Genomic DNA, 17962 nt, shown 5'->3' on the forward strand with positions numbered 1-17962 from the left:
ACCTCCCAGGGCAGCCCGGCAGGGTGCGGAGGGGGCGGGGAGCCTGCCCCGCTTCCCCCACTCTCCGCACTGGGTGCCAGCGAACCCCTTCCTCTCCGTCTCCCAGCTGCCACCCCACCGCGAGCACCGCGGATCGCAGCATTGTGCCCCCCGGGCCAAGTCCCCGGATGCTCACCTCCCCTCACCGGCCCGCTCCGTGGCTCCACCTCCCGCGGCTCTGCGTGCCACGTCACCGCTTGCGGCGCTTCCGGAGGCGCAGCGGGCGATGACGTAGGGGGACGTGCCCTCTATATGAGGTTGGGGAGCGGCTGAGTCGGCCTTTTCCGCCCGCTCCCCCCTCCCCCCGAGTGCCGCTCCGGCTGCACCGCGCTCGTTCAGAGCTCCTGGCTCTTGCTGAGGTAGTGCCGCCGTCGTCTCTCTTCAGCCGTCGTCATGATCATCTATCGGGACCTCATCAGCCGTGAGTCGTGACTGCACTACCCCTACTGCCGCGCGCAGGGGACGCGGGTGGGGGCGGGGAAGAAGGACGCCGCCGCTGTCGTGGGCCTAGAGGACGCTGGCGGCCCTTCCGGGAGCGGGGAGGGGTCGGTGCCTGGGGCGCGCCTCAGGGTCTCGAGCGCCCGGGGAGGAGCGGGGGCCGCGTGCTCCCGGCCCGCGCGGGAAATGGCGGCGCGGGTTCCAGACCTCCGGGCGCACCGTGACGGGCAGGTCTGTGTCCCCGAGCAGATGATGAGATGTTCTCCGACATCTACAAGATCCGGGAGATCGCGGACGGGCTGTGCCTGGAGGTGGAGGGGAAGGTGAGTTGGTCGGGCCGCGCGGCGAGGGGGAGGCAAGGCCGGGCAGGCTCGGGTTTCCGCCGCTCCCCCGCCCGAAGTTGTGCAATCCTCTCCGCTGCCTCCTGGCGGAGGAGACGCTCTTTCCGGGCTCGGGTTTTTCTAGAAAAGTGGAGGCGGAGCTGAGCCTGGAAATAGGTCCGCCGCCTTGGCGCCCATCCTCCTCCCGGGCCGCCCAGGACAGGTAGCCTCGGGTTAGGGAGCCCCAAGCCTCTCTGCGTTTGCTCTGCACGTACTTGTTCATCAGGCCAAAAGCCCACACAGAACTTCTGCTTGGGGTAAATGATCCCGTTTTCTTTTTGGTCAACAAAGAATTCTTAACTGACTTACGAGGTACCAGGAATTTCTGACGGCTCCAGTTTTTTTCTTCATGACAATGTTTTAGTGCTTTTTGGCAAAAGTCAAAAAGTTTTTTGGTGGGAGGATGATGGATATGTGAACTGCTGGTAACAGATTTGGGGGATTCCTTAAGTTAAGGTCAAAACGTGTGAAACCGAACTATTTTTTATTTCTTAATGCAGATGGTCAGTAGGACAGAGGGTAACATTGATGATTCGCTCATTGGTGGAAATGCCTCCGCTGAAGGCCCGGAGGGCGAAGGTACCGAAAGCACAGTCATCACTGGAGTTGATATTGTAATGAACCATCACTTGCAGGAAACCAGCTTCACAAAAGAAGCCTACAAGAAGTACATCAAAGATTATATGAAATCGTAAGTGCTACTGGCGCAGCCCACCTACTGCCTGGAGTCCTATGGAATTCAGGAATCTTAGCAGGTGTACTTGTGAAAAGCCTTAATCTTTTCTGTTGTGAGCTCACAAGGATAGTTGGTTTTCTATAAATTAATGTGAACATACTGTGGCGTGAAGTGTGGTTTTAGTATTTTGGAAGTGTGCTTTGGGAATAATATGAAATCCAAAATTGTAAACAGTCTTGAAACTTGGATCCTGTGAGCTCTTACTTTCTTGATTGTGGCATGTTAATCTGGCCCAGTGACTGCTAGTTGCCCTTTTCAGAGCTTGTTTCAGTTTGGATTTTTTTTTACTGGGGGAAAAAAAAAAAGATCATTTTGCTGAGAACTGAGTACTTAACCTATTAATAAAATACTGTTTTAGCATCAAAGGCAAACTTGAAGAACAGAGGCCAGAAAGAGTAAAGCCTTTTATGACAGGGGCTGCAGAACAAATCAAGCACATCCTTGCTAATTTCAAAAACTACCAGGTAAATACCATAAATGTTTGTGTCAAAGAACTGTGCAATTTTAGCTGCCAGAGCAACAAGTTACTTGACTTGGTGATGTCACCTGGCTGTCTTTTGGATCTTTTGAGCAGTTTAAATGCTTCATAGATTTAATTCCAGTAGTCTAGGCTGTGGAAAGTAGCTTTCCCTGCCCCCAGGTGTGTTTCTAGATCTTTTATGCTTGATTCCAGAGTCTCATCCGTACTCCCTTCCCAGAGGACATTTTTCATTTCTCCCGGTCTAGAATTGCTTGTTAACCACTTCTGGGGTCTTCCAGTCTTCTTTTTATTTCCAACTCCAGTGTCTCATTGCCACTAAGAGTTCTTTCTACACTTCTCTATTGGGAAGCTCAGTGACTTTCCCTTAACCTCTGTAGGAGTAAAGGAAAAACTCATTACAGCCTGGCTCTTTGCTTTTTCAGCTTTCACACGTCCTCTGGCCATATAACTTTATCCCTGTAATGTGTTGTCTCGTTGTATGTTCTGTATGCTTGATGATGTAAGCAGAGTTTGGAATGGTACATATGTGGGGTTGTGTTTCCAGAAAGTCTAAAAGTGTTCTGAAATGCCCTGTACTTTGGTCAGTTGTTACAGTGTTACCATTTGGTGAACAGAAGTTTGATTAGGATTTTTTTTTTTCCCTCCCGGTGAAAATCCTCTTAAATTGTGGTGTTTTGAATCCTCCTCTGATTGTTTTATTGTAGTTTGTTTTGATACGATTTGTATATAATGGTCTAATTCTGGGTATTTGTTGTTTGCTTCCTAAGTTCTTTATTGGTGAAAACATGAATCCAGATGGCATGGTTGCTCTGCTGGACTACCGTGAGGATGGTGTGACCCCATATATGATTTTCTTTAAGGATGGTTTAGAGATGGAGAAATGTGTAAGTATAAGGATGTGGGTTGAAAGCAGTGATGTAAAAATGGAGACCTTTTTGGTGAGAGCCCTTGTTCCCTGCCCCTGGGATAGTTAGAATGGGTTTTCTAGCAGTCTTTGTAAAATGTAGGTCTAGCTCTTGTTTCTTTTGGGAGTCTAATAGGGTTGTGTTTCACATGTAAAAGGTTTTTACAACACAGGAACTTAGAATTTTTATTTACAGAAAGCCTTTCTTGTAGCTGGCTCAAATCTGTAAGCTGAAGATCAGAAACAACACCCTGTTTGATCTTCCCCCTTGGAAATGGCCCTTCTCTTCATATGCTGCCATGCATGCATGAGTGGCATGTGTGTGCCTGAAATCTTTTTCACTTTGGTCATTGAAAGCCTTGATGTTACCAGCTTTTAGTAAATAAAGTTAGAGCTGGCTGCTTACCCAATATGCCCAATCCTTTAGTAAAATTAAATGAATGTCTACTATGCAAGGAATTATTGGAGGCAATACAGGAATGAAAGCATTCATTATCCCAGCATTCAGAGGCTTCCATATAAATTAGCAATAAGATCAACTTTAGGCTACACTAAGTAAGATTAGGGACAACAGTGGTCAGAAATGTCTTAGGATGGTACAGATCATTTGTTACGGCGATTATTCCAGGAATATCTGTGGTTTTTCTTGGTCGAACAAAAAGTGAGTGGGACTTGCTGCAGAATGAGATTTCTAGAAAACTGCTACCCGTGTTGGTAAGGATGGTTGTGCATCCACTGATAGACCTTGAACAATTGGCTGTTGTTCTTTTGGTTTGCACTAGGATGCGAGAGAAAAAAATCCCTGCGCTTTCTGTCTGTCTTCTGTGGCAGCCCAGATTGAATAGGGGAATACATCTGCAGCGTAGAAATGTTAAATATATTCATACTGGGTAAATGTGTTAATACAACCTTTCTTGTTTTTTTTATAGTAATGCATCTGGCCATTACTTTGGACGTATCACCTGTTGTCGTAACTGGCTGCTGCTCTTCATCCACACAACACCAGGACTTAGACAGATGGGACTGATGTCATCTTGAGCTCTTCATTTATTTTGACCCTGATTTATTTGGAGCAGAGGCATTGTTTTTAAGAGAAAAACATGTCATGTAGGTTGTCTAAAAATAAAATGCATTTAAACTCATTTGAGAGAATGCCTCTTAGTTTAACTCCTATTTAAATCCATCCTGTGTAGTGTCCTGGAGAAGCTAGAGCCTGGTTGTAGACTACTGCTAGAAAGCATAAGACTGCCTGCAGATAACTTCTACAGTGAGAACTACTTCTGGGACTGGAATATAAAAAACAAGAACCCAAAGTCTTAATTCTGAGTTCCAGTAAAGGGAAAGACCATGCTCATAGCTGGGCCAACATTCTGAAGTGGATTCCTTACACATTTCATCACCTACAAACGGAAGTAGTTAACTCTGGAGGAGATCACCAAAAGAATAAAAAGAGACTAATAACAGTTTGGAAGCAAAGTATTGTGTGATCTTATTTATCATAAGTCAAGTAGAGCCAAGTTCTAGAGAAACCTAGACGTCTCCTGGAGTGCTTATGTCAAACTCCCTGGAATGGGGTTGGCAAACTGGTTGGTCCTGCCACCTATTTTTGTGACTTTAAGCTGGTACTTAGATTTTTAAATGGTTGGAAGAAAATAGGTGGTGGGATGTGAAAAAGACGAAACCTAAATTTGTGTCCAGGTTTATTGAACACTGCCATGCTCATGTGTTTTGTGTATTGACTGGCTCTTAACTGTTAAGAGCAGAGTGTGACAGAGATCCTGAGATCCTAAGACCTAACAAATCCTAAAACAACCATGTGACCCCTCACAAGAAAGGTTTGCCAGCCCCTGCTTTAAAAGGTGAAGTTCTGGTTGGAATGTGAGCTCGCCGGTGGGCTGAGGAAAATGCTGCTGTTGTGTACTATTGTATGGAAAAGGGTTGTGGGTGTTGAAGAATAAGGAAAATGCATCCATTTGACAGACCTGGAGCAGTTCCTGTCTGCTGCTAAGGTTTCCACTAGAGATGCAAGAAAAAAATCCTCGCGCTTTCTGTCTGTCTCGTTGTGGCAGTCAAGATTGAATGGGGGAGTACAGGCTAAAATGAGGGAAATTTCTGCAACTCAAGTAAACCTTGTCAACAATGAAGATCTGGTTTACTCCAAAGTGTCGAAAATTGGAGTTATGGAAAGTGTTGGAAAAGAATTTCCCAGACCCTTGCCTTTTGATTAATTTTACTTTTAAAAACCTAAGGGTTAAAAGTAAATGCAAGCCAGTGAGTCATCTGGTCCTATGACGCTTGAACCCAGGGCGAATCCAGTGACTTAGCCGTCTGGAATTTGCCCCGGAGGTTTCAGAGTTCACAATGGTTCAGAACCTGAGACACATTAAGGTTGATAGTGCCCCCTGGTGATGATTGGAAGCAAACCCAAATACTGGAAACCAGTCCTAAAGCTGGTGGCAACTTTAAGCATCCTGATCTGACACTACGATAGAAAAGCTCCAGCTACTGATCCAGGCCACTTGGCCCTCTGAAACATTAGTGGGGAAAGTTTTTGGGCAGTGGTCAGTGCTATGAACGTGACCACCTGATTGTGTGCGAGGTCTTGTATCATCTAGGCTGAAACCTGATTCAGTGAGCTAGCTGTGGAAAAGGAGACGCAGAGGCTTTGTAGGAAGTGAAGAGTCCAGGTCAGTCCAGCCTAGGAATGCTTATTTTCAGTCCTCCTAGTTATTCCCAGTTAAGAGTCTGGTTAAGATACTTTGTGCAAGAGTAACAGGTGATGTGTACTTTGTGGGCATGCCATTTTATGTCCTTGTCAGTGCTGAGCTTGAGAAAAGTTTGTTCCTAGTGCCCTTAAAGCCCTAGGCTTTGTTAAATGAGTTTGGAGAAAAATTGTAAAAGGACTTTGATGGGGTTGTCTGGGAAAGCCTTTAAAATGTGATTTGAGTGGGAAAGCAAATAAATAGGCTGTATGGGTATCTGGGGGCAGAACAGTTCAGGCAAAGAAGAGCAAACGCAGAGTCTGAAGTGGAGTGTGTTGGCATGTTCTGGGGACAAGGTGGCTGGTTTGCTGGACCCTAAATGACAAAGGGTTAAGGCATAGAAGAGAAAATCTAGGAAAAGCAGAAACCAAGGCCTGCAGGAAGGCCATAAAAGGGTTTTGAGCAGAAGGGTGACATGATCTGACCTAATGAACTAGGTGAGCAGTTGACTATTTTACTTGGGAGGAGAGGTCTAAAGATTTTAAAGACTGGGAAAATCTCAGTGCATGACATTGAAGCCAAAACACTGGGTAGGATCACCTAAAAAGGACAGACAGCCCTGTGATCTAGAGCTTGGGATAGTCAGCATAATGAACTGGCAAAGTGATTCAGAGGAGCTGTCCCTGAAGTAGGAAGATCGCAGGAGTGGTCTGGAAGTCAAGTGGACAGTGTTTCAGGGCTACCTGTTGCAAACTAGCCAAGATGAGGACCAAGAAGGCGAACTTGACAAGTGTGTGTGTGTGAATAGCAAGGGAAGAAAGCCTGACTGAGATGGGCTCAAAGGAAGAGCTATAGGCAGCATACTGCCTGTGAAATGTCAGTCCAGTTGATCCCTGAACATCGTGGCTTTGAACTAAAGTTTAAACATGGAATTTTTTTTTTACAGTACTCTAAGTATATTTTACAATATTTCTTTAGCTTTATTGTAAGACTACAATATACAACATACAAAGTATGTGTTAATCTGCTGTCCGAGAGGCTTCTGGTCAACAGTGGCTATTGAAGTGGGGAGTAGAAAGTTACATACAGATTTTTCTACTGTGGGGAGTTTGCAGATAAAGTTAAAAATCATAAGGATGGTAGTTTCTGTTTATCCCACTGAATTCCTCCAAGTCCATCCCTTAGTGCAGCAATGGGGTGTCTGATCATAATGTTGATTAGTTGTTGGCAGTCCAAAGCAGGTTTTTTGTTTGTTTGTTTGTTTGTTTACTATTGGGCATGTTTTTAACTACTGGAACATTCTAATACACTTTCTGAGAGCATGTAGATTGTGGATTTGTAGTATTACACATAGTTTCCTCTAACAGCTTGGTAACTGGCATACAAGATTCCTCCCCACACTGGACCATGAGAACTTCTGAGTGGTTGTGGTTTGAACAGGAGTCCATACAATTCAGTAGGAAAATGTCAGCTATGAGCCTAGGGGAAGAGTCTTTTCAAAGTAATGACTTGTTCAGTGAGGTTTCCTTCAATTACTGATGACTCTCCTCCACCTCCAGGATACACTTGGCATCTCCCTTTGTTCATATACACTCAGTACCAGCTAGCGGAGAAGCAGGAAGCATGGGGATGGGGGAATACCTTCCAGAGTGCTTTTGCATGAATGCATCACAGTTTGAGGTGAAGAAATGAAACTTCAGGCATCAGGTGACTCATGAGAGGGTTCCTCTGTGGGGGGAGGACACAGACCACAGTTGGTTAGCCAAGAGTGCAAGAGCACTGTTGTACTGTAGGGTTACTAGATGTCCAGTCCTGAGTTTCTAACAGTTTGATGCTGGAAGTCTAGTTTCGTACTTGGTGATTTTCTTATGTAAAGACGGCAGGTAAGTTCTAGTTTATTTTGCTACTTGCACATGACCTCACCTAGAGCATAGGACAGTAAAATCCTTCTACCAAGTGGTAGAGAGCTGGTAAATAGAGAAAGTTGTTTTGAGGACAAGTATTCAAAACAGCTATGTATGTGCTCCCCCCCCCCTTAAGGTTTTATTTACTTGACAGTGATAGAGGGAACACAGCAGGGAGAGTGGGAGAGGGAGAAACAGGCTTCCTCCAGAACAGGGTGCCCTTTGTCGGGCTCCATCCCAGGGATCATGACGAGCAGAAGGCGGATGCTTAATGACTGAGCCACCCAGGGGCCCCTTTCCTTTTTCTTTTTTTTTTTTTTTAACATTAAGTCAATTTTATTTTTTTTAAGATTTTATTTATTTATCTGACAAGAGATCACGAGCAGGCAGAGAGGGGGAAGCAGGTTCCCTCGGGATCATGACCCGAGCCAAAGGAGAGGCTCAACCCACTGAGCCACCCAGGCGCCCCCCCTTTCCTTTTTCTTAAGGACATTAATTTAGATGTTTTCCCTCAGGAACTGCTAATTTCTCCTTTAGGTCAAATAGCCAAACTGATGGTCAGCCTTGGGGGTGAGGGGATTGGCAAGTGAAAGGAGGAAGATTGCTACACACAAACACCTCTTCTGACCACCCTGAGGTGGAATAATGCGTATCAACAGATGGCAAGTAAAACACTGGAAGCTAAGTAAACGCCCCTTGGAGGGCTGCAGTCCGTGTTTCTCCCCATCACTTTCCTAGCATTCCACCCTTCCGAAGTGTCCTCTATCGAGTCAGCAATCTACATGGATGGGTTTTGTCAGGTGGAACACAGGCTGGGTGTCGCTACCCTTGGTGACTGCAATCATACCAGCAGGATGGTAAATACCACCTGCCCGCATCTATTAAAAGCAAAAGTGACTAAGCTTTTGAAAACTGGTTAAGTAATGTGAAAACTGTTCCACTCTGCGCTACAGAAGAGGAAGGCTGGGTGTGAATGTGAGAGCAGCTGATTTTAGCATCCCAAGAGCAATGTGGAGGCTTCATTTTCTAAGGCAGTTACTAAACCCTCTGGTTTATGGGGTTGTGAGAGTTGTGCAAGACTGTCGACTACTGCATAGCTTAACCTATCACTAACCTGTGGTTTTGCAGAGTATTTTCTAACCCTGGGGGTTGCCTGTATCGAAGCCCCTTCCTACACCTGCATTTAACCTGGAAGCCCTAACCAGCCCCAGTGCTTTTCCCTGGATAGCCTGTGGCTCGCTCTGACAACCAAGTCTGCTCAAAGCCATCTGGTCCAAATCAGCGGCCTTTTCTAGCCATGCCATCGAAACCCACACCCCTACCACCCAACCCCCTTTGCTTCTGTTCTCCATGGTGCTTCCCACCATCTAATGTGATAAGATTTTACTAGCTTACTGGCTTATCATCTGTGTCCACACCACTCGAGCTCCAAAAGGGCTCACCTCTGATGCTCAGTGCTGTATCCTCAATGTTCAGAATGGGGCCTGGCCCTTAGCACGTAGGTGCTCGAGGTGTGCAGGTCACAGGCTTAAAGGAATGGCAGGATTCCTAAAACACTACTGAGTTTGCCCTGGATATGCTTTTTTGAAAACATTTCATATCCTAGTCTAAACCGCTGAATTTAGTGATTAGAGTGAGAACATCGGCCCCTTGCCCTACCTCATTCCTGCCAGGCTATTTTTACTCTCCCAAGACACATTCTGGATATTTGCTGTTTCTTTTCCTATTTTTTTAAATCCTTATGTCTAAATAACTTGCCTCAACTATTCTTGTTTTTTCAGTTTCAGAGTTTAGAAATTACCATCTGACTTTCTCTGTGGAGATGATTATGCTATCTTGGCACTGGTAACTCCCATCTCTTCTCCCCTGAGCCCTGTCACTTCTCTTTCCCGTAACCTCCCATACAGTTACCTCCCAGTTTAAGCTAATCACTATGGTATGGCTGTGTATTTTTTCCAAATTGAGCTGTAGAGTTTAAAATTTCTATTTTTGATTGTTTTACATTTTTTTTACTGGAGTTAACTCATTCCCTACTGCTTAGTTTTCTAGGTACTCATTAATTCATCCCCTAAACTCTAGAAGATAAAATTCTAATTCCAATGTGTGGAAGTTCCCCCACACCAAGCAGCTGGTTGTTCTACAATTTAACTCAGTTCTGACACTATCTCCCTGGAGACAGCATCAGATTCCATAGCTGAGGAATCCGTCCTACTGGACTGCCCCCCTCAGATAGCAACCACATGTCCACGTTACCTGTTCTTCCAGAAATTGGAGATTCCCATGCCCCCTCCTCACATTGGATTAATTTGCTAGTGTGGCTCATGGACCTCAGGAAAACATTTTACTTGCTAGATGACCAGTTTGCCATGAAAGGAGAGGACTCAGGAACAGCCAGATGGAAGAGATGCATAGGCCAAGGTATGGGGAGAGGGTACAGAGTTCCTGTACCCTCTCCAAGCTTGTCACCCTCCCAGCATGTAGATGTATTCCCAACCTAGAAGCTCTCTGAACCCTGTCCTTTTGAGTTTTCACAGAGGCTAAAATTCCTAGGCATGCTTGATTCAATCATTGGCCATTGGTGATTGGCCAGACTCAATCTCCGGTCCCTCCTCTCCAGGAAGGAGTAGGGTAAGACTGAAAGTTCTAACCCTTTAATCACACCTTTGGCTCCACTGGCAATCGGCCTTCATCCTTTGCGGCTTTCCAAAAGTCATCTCAAAACACAAGACACCTTTCATTGCTGTCATCACAGGAAATCCCAGAGGTTTTAGGAGCCCTGCCAGAAACAGGGAAAAAGACCAAATATATATGTCTTATAAATCACAACATTGCAAAATGTAAATTTTCTTTCAAAACTTCAAGTGTTCCAGGAATCTATTGGACCGACTTTCAATTTTCTTGGAGAGCTTCCTCATGGACGCCTTCGCCATCTTGCTGCCCCCTGGTCACATGGAGCTTCTCCTCTCCTCAGTCTGGAATTCCCTTCACCACTTAACTAAATCCCAAATTTCTGTCTTGGTAGAGCAGCTCTCTAATAGCTTACTGAGAAGATAAATTTTTTTTTTAGACTTTGCTTGCATGAAATATCCTTATTTTCCTTTTGCACATGATTGATAATTTGGCTAAGTATGGACTTCTAGATTAAGAATAATTACCCGTCAAATTTAGACATCCAAAAATCCATTCTCTTCTAGCTTCCACTTGATTTTTTTTTTCCCACTTGCTATTGAGAAGTTTGTCAGTTCTTTGCATGGTGATGTTTTTGCTTTTGTTTTTGTTTTTTCTCTTTCTGTAAGTTTTTAGAATCTTCTTTGTTCCTGGTATTCTTTTTTTTTTTTTTTAAAGATTTTATTTATTTATTTGACAGAGAGAGAGAGAGATCACAAGTAGGCAGAGAAGCAGGCAGAGAGAGAGAGGGAAGCAGGCTCCCTGCTGAGCAGAGAGCCCGACGCGGGGCTCGATCCCAGGACTCTGGGATCATGACCTGAGCCGAAGGCAGAGGCTTTAACCCACTGAGCCACCCAGGCGCCCCTGTTCCTGGTGTTCTGAGAGTTCATAATGCTGTTCTTTGGTATTGTGTCTTTAAACATTTCCTGTGAGACACTTGGTCAGTCATTTCAACTTGGAAATGTGGTTTTCATTTTTTGGAAATTTTCTTGAAATGTCTATATACACATATACACACTTATGTGTTTTCCTTCCATCTTCTCAGTTCTGACTTTCTGGATTTCCTGTTAGTCAGAAGTTGGGTCTTAGGGGCTTGCTTCTCAGGGGTGATCTTCAGTGTAATCTGGGCACCAGATTAATTACACCAATTAATTAATTAATTAAAAATTAATTACACCAATTATTACATTAATTGCTGCCACCAAGGAGGCCTGTTCACACACAAGATGTCAGGAGGCCAAAGCACGTCTGCAGCTCATGTCAGCTCCCCTCTGTTCCTGTTTCATGGCTGGAAGGTGAACAGCCCACCTTGTTAGCCTATGGCCGTGTGTTGAGGCCCTGCCAGTAACCCTGGGGAGAGCCGTCATGGAACCTTCTAGGGTTAGGGAAATCAGAATACTTTCCTTCTGTTTGTACCCCGTTTTTTTTTGTTTTTTTTTTTTAAAGATTTTGTTTATTTATTTGTCAGAGAGAGAGAGAGCGAGCACAGGCAGACAGAGTGGCAGGCAGAGGCAGAGGGAGAAGCAGGCTCCCTGCCGAGCAAGGAGCCCGATGCGGGACTCAATCCCAGGACGCTGGGATCATGACCTGAGCCGAAGGCAGCTGCTCAACCAACTGAGCCACCCAGGCGTCCCATGTACCCCGTTTTATAGGTGGAAACATTTTTATATAATTTGTTTCATTTAATGTGGGTCCCAATCCTGGGAGTTTCCTTGGCTGCCCCCCTGGGCTCTGGCCAGGTGGAGACCTGCAGAGTCATCATGAGTCCCAAGTAGGTACTGTGCTCCTTCCATTTAAAAGACCATTTTTGGTATGTTTCTATCCCTATTTCTTGATGTGTCTCCCTTGTCACAGCAGGCTGTGTACCACTGTGTCAGGCAAGGAGGCTCAGAAGGAGCATGTATGTTATTCTGTAACAGCATGGTGCGTTGTTAGGTTCAAAGCCCAACTCTGTCACCCACCCCATATGGGAGTTATTACACAGGGACATTTCCCTATAGTGTCTTGTAATATTAGACTTTTCCTTTTCTTTCTTAGACGTCTTTACAACATTTCCCTTATGTGTAAATAACTTCTTTTAAAAATGTGAAAGTAGGGGCACCTGGGTGGCTCACTGGGTTAAGCCTCTGCCTTCGGCTCAGGTCATGATCTCAGGGTCCTGGGATCAAGCCCCACATCGAGCTTTCTGCTCAAGGGGGAGCCTGCTTCCCCCCCTGTCTCTGCCTGCCTCTCTGCCTACTTGTGATCTCTGTCAAATAAATAAGTAAAATATTAAAAAAAAAAAAAAGTAATTTGTTCTTTAGAGTCCCTCCCCCACCCCCCCGCGACCCCCACCACCAGTCAGGATTTGGGTGATGGCATCACCCTAATGGAGTTTAATACATCCTGTCCCTGGAGTGGTGGTACTTTGGTCATTGCTCTTTGACTAGATCCAGGTTTGATTTTTTTCACAAGGCTATTTTGTAGGTGCTATTGTGTCCTTCCATCAGGAGGTACTTAACGCCTGGTTGTCTCTTTTTTGTGATCTTACCAACTGTTGATACTCAATTCCTAGATAGAAGTGAATATTTCTTTCTTTTCTTTTTTTTTTTTTTTAAAGATTTTATTTATTTATTTGTCAGAGAGAGAGGGAGAGAGAGCAAGCACAGGCAGACAGAATGGCAGGCAGAGGCAGAGGGAGAAGCAGGCTCCCTGCTGAGCAAGGAGCCCGATGTGGGACTCGATCCCAGGACGCTGGGATCATGACCTGAGCCGAAGGCAGCTGCTTAACCAACTGAGCCACCCAGGCGTCCCAGAAGTGAATATTTCGTGATGGAATTTCAGATATGCAAACGGGTCAATTGGAACAGGGCTATTTTGGGGTTCAGAGAACCAGGATATCTTATCATCCTTTGAATAACACCTCACATCACCTAAAGTGAGTTCTTAGTCTGTTTTCAAATAAAGCTATTGCAAAGGAGCTACTGTAACCACCATTAGCTTTCTTCTCTCCAAGTAATTTACCTATTCCCTTTTCTCAAACACATATACTCTGGCCTTTCCCTGCTTTACAAATTATGTTCCTTAATTCAACAGATATTTACTGAGTGCCTACCCAATGCAAAGAACTGAACAGGCCCTGTGGGGGTGGGGAGCCTCCAAACTGAACCCTGCCATCAAGGACACTTAGGATCTAGTAGAGGAGACAAACTCTAAGATGAAAAGAAGGGTGTAGCTCTGTGAGCTTTCCAAGGGGGTGCAGTCACTTCTAATAGAGAGGAAGAAAGAGGCCTTTGTGGAGTTAGTGCTTGAACCCAGCTAAGGTAGATGGAATGATCTCAAAAGGGCTGTTCCAAGCTATAGGATTAACCTGAAGAAAGGTGCGGAGGCAGATCTTGGAACATGTCTGAGAAAAAGAAAGTGATTCTGTTTGGCTCCAAGGTGGGTAGGAGGAATGATAGGAAATTGAAATAGTGAGAAAAATGGGTGTGGAGTTCAACACTGACATATTGTACAGCCCAGTCACTCCATGCCTAGGTATCTACCCAAGAGAAATGAAACTTATGTCCATTCACAGGCCAATACACAAATGTTCACAGTAGCCTTATCCACAGTAACCCCAAACTAGAAACACCAGTAGGGTCCAAGTCGAGCACCACACTGCAGTTATAAAGGAAAAAAATTCCTGATATGTCCACAGTGTGGACGAATTTCAGAATCATTACAATGAATGAGAGGAAAATGCAAAACGAATCTCTAGTGACAGAAGCAGTGTGAATTTGGTGGTGGAACTGGGGCCAAACGGACTACAAAGGGACACAAGGAATGTCTTTGAAGTAACAGAGACGCCTTGTATCCTGGTTGTGGTTTCAAGGGTATACACATCCATCAACATTCATCAAATTGTACACCCTAAAAGGATTCCGTTCCATGTGTATAAATTATATCTCAGTAAAATTTGGTGTTTTAAAAGTACATTTGGGGCACACCGTGAAGGTTTTTGAAAGACAGGCTAAGGCATGTTGTTAAGATTTTGAAAAGAAGGGGTGAACCACTTGGATCACAGTGTTCAGTATTCAAAACTAGGTCACATTCAGGCCAGTATTGCCTGGAGCACAGTTACTTAACCTCTGGTCCACAGCCTGAGGGGAGCAACTGAAAGTTAATAAAGATAGTTAATAAAGATAGTTAATAAAAGATAAACCAAAGCATAGAAAAAGACATTTTGGAGTCTATTTGAGCAAGAAATGACTTGACTTGGGAGCATTCCACCATCAGGAGCTCAGGAAAGACGTTTCTATGGAAAGGTGGAAACGAAGCAAGGAAATTATTTGATTGGCTGTAGCTTCGGAGTTTGCAGGGAAAGCCTCGGTGGTTGTTCGTGATTGGTTGGCTTTAGGTTTTGGTTTCCTAGCCTGGAGGCCTTGACAGGTGGTGGGTTTCACTTCGCTCACATGGGCTGCTAAGGTATTAGAGCCTACTTGGTCTACGGGCCTCATTGTTTAGTTAACTTAAAAGGATTTAAAAACCTTTAAAGGCAATTTAACAGTAATTTTGTTTGTTGTGTATACAAATATAATTTAAAATCTAATAAACACGAGTTTAGAACTGTAGTATGTATATTTTTGGGTTTCTTTTCTGTGTTATGTGGTTCATAATAGGAAATAGATGTTTTTAAAAAGCGGGGGAGTAGTGGGGGCGCATGGCACTTGGCTGGCTTGGTCGGAAGAGTATGTGACTCTTGATCTCTTGACTCTGTTCGATTCCCATGTTGGGTGTAGAAATTACTTAAATAAAACTTAAAAAAAGAATAGATATTTTTGTCTTTATCCTGGGTTCCCAGCACATAACACTTTAAACCTTTATAATTTCCTAAGCGATAAGAATTATAAGGGCCTCTTATTTATTTATTTATTTATTTGACAGACAGAGATCACAAGTAGGCAGAGAGGCAGGCAGAGAGAGAGAGAGGAGGAAGCAGGCTCCCTGTGGAGCAGAGAGACTGACATGGGGCCCAATCCCAGGACCCTGAGATCATGACCCGAGCTGAAGGCAGAGGCTTTAACCCACTGAGCCACCCAGGTGCCCCTAAGGGCCTCTTTTGTTCCCAGCTCCTGAAATAGCTCCAGAAGATAAAATGATATGTGTTTTTTGTATTCGTAACTAGTCCCTTTCAACCATATCTGATTTATGTTAACAGAGCGACTTTTGGAAAGTCCCACATTATAAGGGCTGGTTGCCAAGGGAATCAATCACATGATTAAAGGGTTGGAAGGTTCAGTCCCATAAACCTCTGGGAGGAGCAAGGGGCTGGAGGTTGAGTTCAGTTACCAATGGTCAATGATTTAGTTAATGAGGCTTATGTAGTGAAGCTTCCAGGTTCAGAGAGCTTCCGGGTTGGGAACACATCTATGTGCTGGGAGGGTGACAGGCTTGGAGAGGGCGTGGAAGCTCTGTAGCCCCTCCCCATACCTTGCCCTGTGCATCTCTTCCATCTGGCTGTTCCTGAGTCCTCTCCTTTCATGGCAAACTGGTCATCTAGTAAGTAAAATGTTTTCCCAAGGTCCATGAGCCGCTCTAGTAAATTAATCCAACCGGAGGAGGGGGCGTGGGAATCTCCAATGTCTAGCAGCACAGGTAACCCAGACAGTGATTGGCATCTGAAGTAGGAAGGAGGGGGCAGTCCTGTAGGACTGTTCCTTCACCTGTGGTCTCTGATGTTGTCTCCAGGGAGCTCGTGTCAGAATTGGGTTAAATTGTAGGACACGCAGCTGGTGTCACAGACTTGCTTGGCGATTAGAAAAACCTACCCACATTTGGTGACTATAAGTGTCAGAAGTGAAGACTATATGAAGTGACACATGGGAGTGTTTTTCCTTTAGATTTCCTAGTTCTCTTCTCTAGTAATTCATGTTTATTGTAGTTTACAAAAGTTGCCGGTGCACAACAGATTGAAATTAAAATTAAAAGAAAATCATCCCTTTACTATGAATAGTTAGGGCAGAGCTGCACCAGAGTCATAACAATACGAGGCAAGATTTTTCTCTGATAGTTTTGGTGAGATTATTGGGAAAAAGAGCAGACACGTGCACTAATTAAAAGTTGGCTATTGCCTACGTCAGAGTCCCCCCGCTCTTCAGGGAGACTGCTTCTCCCTCTGCCTGCTACTCCACCTGTTTGTGCTCTCTGTCAAATAAATAAATAAATAAATAAATCCTTAAAAAAAAAAAAAAAAAGTTGGCTATTAAGAAACTCGTGGTTTGCCCAGGCACAGAGTTGTGGAAGGAGTGTGAGCAACCACGGTAAGCAGGATTTAGAGTGGCAGTTTGATGACAGCACTATTGGTTTCAGACTTCTAGAGTGCTCCCAGAACCTTGTACTATATTCAGATTTAAGTCCAGGCTTCTATTAAATAAAAGAACAAAATAATGGGGGGGGGTGCAGTGCAGGGGGAAATGGAAGCTTTCTTCTTAGGCTAACCTGTAATCTGGGAGCTGATAGCTACTTCCACATTTTTTTTAAAAGATTTTATTTATTTGACAAACAGAGATCACAAGTAGGCAGAGTACTACTTATAATTATAATAAAATATATATAATATATAATTATATTATAATATATTATAATAGTACTACTTATATTAGTATTTAGGTATCCCAAATAACTGTCTTTTTAAAACAAATCGAAAGAAAAAAGAAAGAGGTGAACTATAGATTAAGAGATGAAAAAGACAGATCAGCTCATTGCAATTTATGGACCTTATTTAGGTCCTGATTGAAAGAAATTGTAAGAAAAAAATGATGACATAGATGATATAATGGGATTTTTCTTTTTTGAGTCCTAATCTTTCAGAGAACATTACAGAGCAGGGGAGAAATGGATGGTGATAATGATAAACCCAGATCGGCAATGAGCTGGTAGGTAATTCCTGAGGCTGGGGGATGGGTGCCATAGAGTTTCATCCTATTATTGAATTTTCCATAATCAAAAATTAAAAAAATAAAAAGGACTGCCTTCATGTCAAATTTTTGGGGCTTCAAAAGGCCTTTTTAAAAGTGTAAGCCTTCCCAGTAGGTTACCGCATTAACAAATGATACATCATTAACATTTTACCCTTGATGGTTTCTGGTAGCTGACATGAAATGTTCATCTTCCTCAACCCAGCCTTCCCTGGCTTGTCTCTCACTGAACTGCATACACTGAACCCTCAACATACCTTCCACTTTCCTTCATTCATCCCCTTGTGTTTGTCTCCTGGAATGCTTCCTCTTCCATCCTCTACTTGGCCAAACCCCCATCTTGAAAGATCCAGATCAATGTCACTTTCCCAGAGTGCCCCCTTATCCTCCTCAGTCAGAACACTTCATCACACCCCCAAATACACACCGGAGAGCTGTGATGAAACTGCTGTTTCCAAGCACTCAGCACATTGTGTTTAATTGTAATGGAGAATTCTGGCTTCATCTCCAATTCGAATCAAGATGGATGTTTTTGGTGGATTAACTATTTTGGCTCATCTATTCTACCAATTCTAATCCCAGTCAGGGAGGGACAACCTTCATGGAGAGGCCCCTGTAAACCAGAGGTAAGCAGGTTGGACTCAGGTGTGACGTTTGGCACAGCAGCGAATTCAGATAGCTACAGATACTGATGGGTGACAGGTCTGAGGGGAGCAGGCTGCAGAGAGACTCTGGCAAAATGGAGAGCACGTGCCCTGGTTGAAAAGTGCTTT

The 17962-nt window shown here is 44.2% G+C and overlaps 1 protein-coding gene across 5 annotated transcripts; it reads left to right on the forward strand.

The window, feature by feature from the left end:
- The first annotated feature begins 230 nt into the window (after positions 1-230).
- On the forward strand, positions 231-4454 carry LOC111146917 (tumor protein, translationally-controlled 1). 5 transcript variants are annotated; one of them, XM_022502678.1, is made up of 6 exons: positions 231-460; positions 727-800; positions 1358-1548; positions 1952-2057; positions 2842-2958; positions 3908-4454. In XM_022502678.1, exons 1-6 carry the CDS (start codon positions 433-435, stop codon positions 3908-3910), a joined length of 519 nt encoding a protein of 172 aa, XP_022358386.1. In that variant the 5' UTR covers positions 231-432; the 3' UTR covers positions 3911-4454. The 5 variants fall into 5 exon arrangements, with proteins under 5 accessions (XP_022358386.1, XP_022358384.1, XP_022358387.1 ...); XM_022502676.1 differs by lacking the exon at positions 3908-4454 and adding an exon at positions 3761-3838 and having other exon boundaries at positions 278-460; XM_022502679.1 differs by having other exon boundaries at positions 309-464.
- The last annotated feature ends 13508 nt before the right edge of the window (positions 4455-17962 follow it).

This window comes from Enhydra lutris, unplaced genomic scaffold (genome assembly GCF_002288905.1).
Source record: "Enhydra lutris kenyoni isolate GAN:26980312 unplaced genomic scaffold, ASM228890v2 scaffoldscaffold15, whole genome shotgun sequence".
NCBI lineage: Eukaryota > Metazoa > Chordata > Mammalia > Carnivora > Mustelidae > Enhydra > Enhydra lutris.

Coding starts and splice junctions, on each gene's coding strand:
- LOC111146917 (XM_022502676.1), top strand. CDS start 433: ATGATCATCTATCGGGACCTCATCAGCC. Junction 461..726: donor CTATCGGGACCTCATCAGCC/GTGAGTCGTGAC, acceptor GTCCCCGAGCAG/ATGATGAGATGTTCTCCGAC. Junction 2,058..2,841: donor CTAATTTCAAAAACTACCAG/GTAAATACCATA, acceptor TTGCTTCCTAAG/TTCTTTATTGGTGAAAACAT.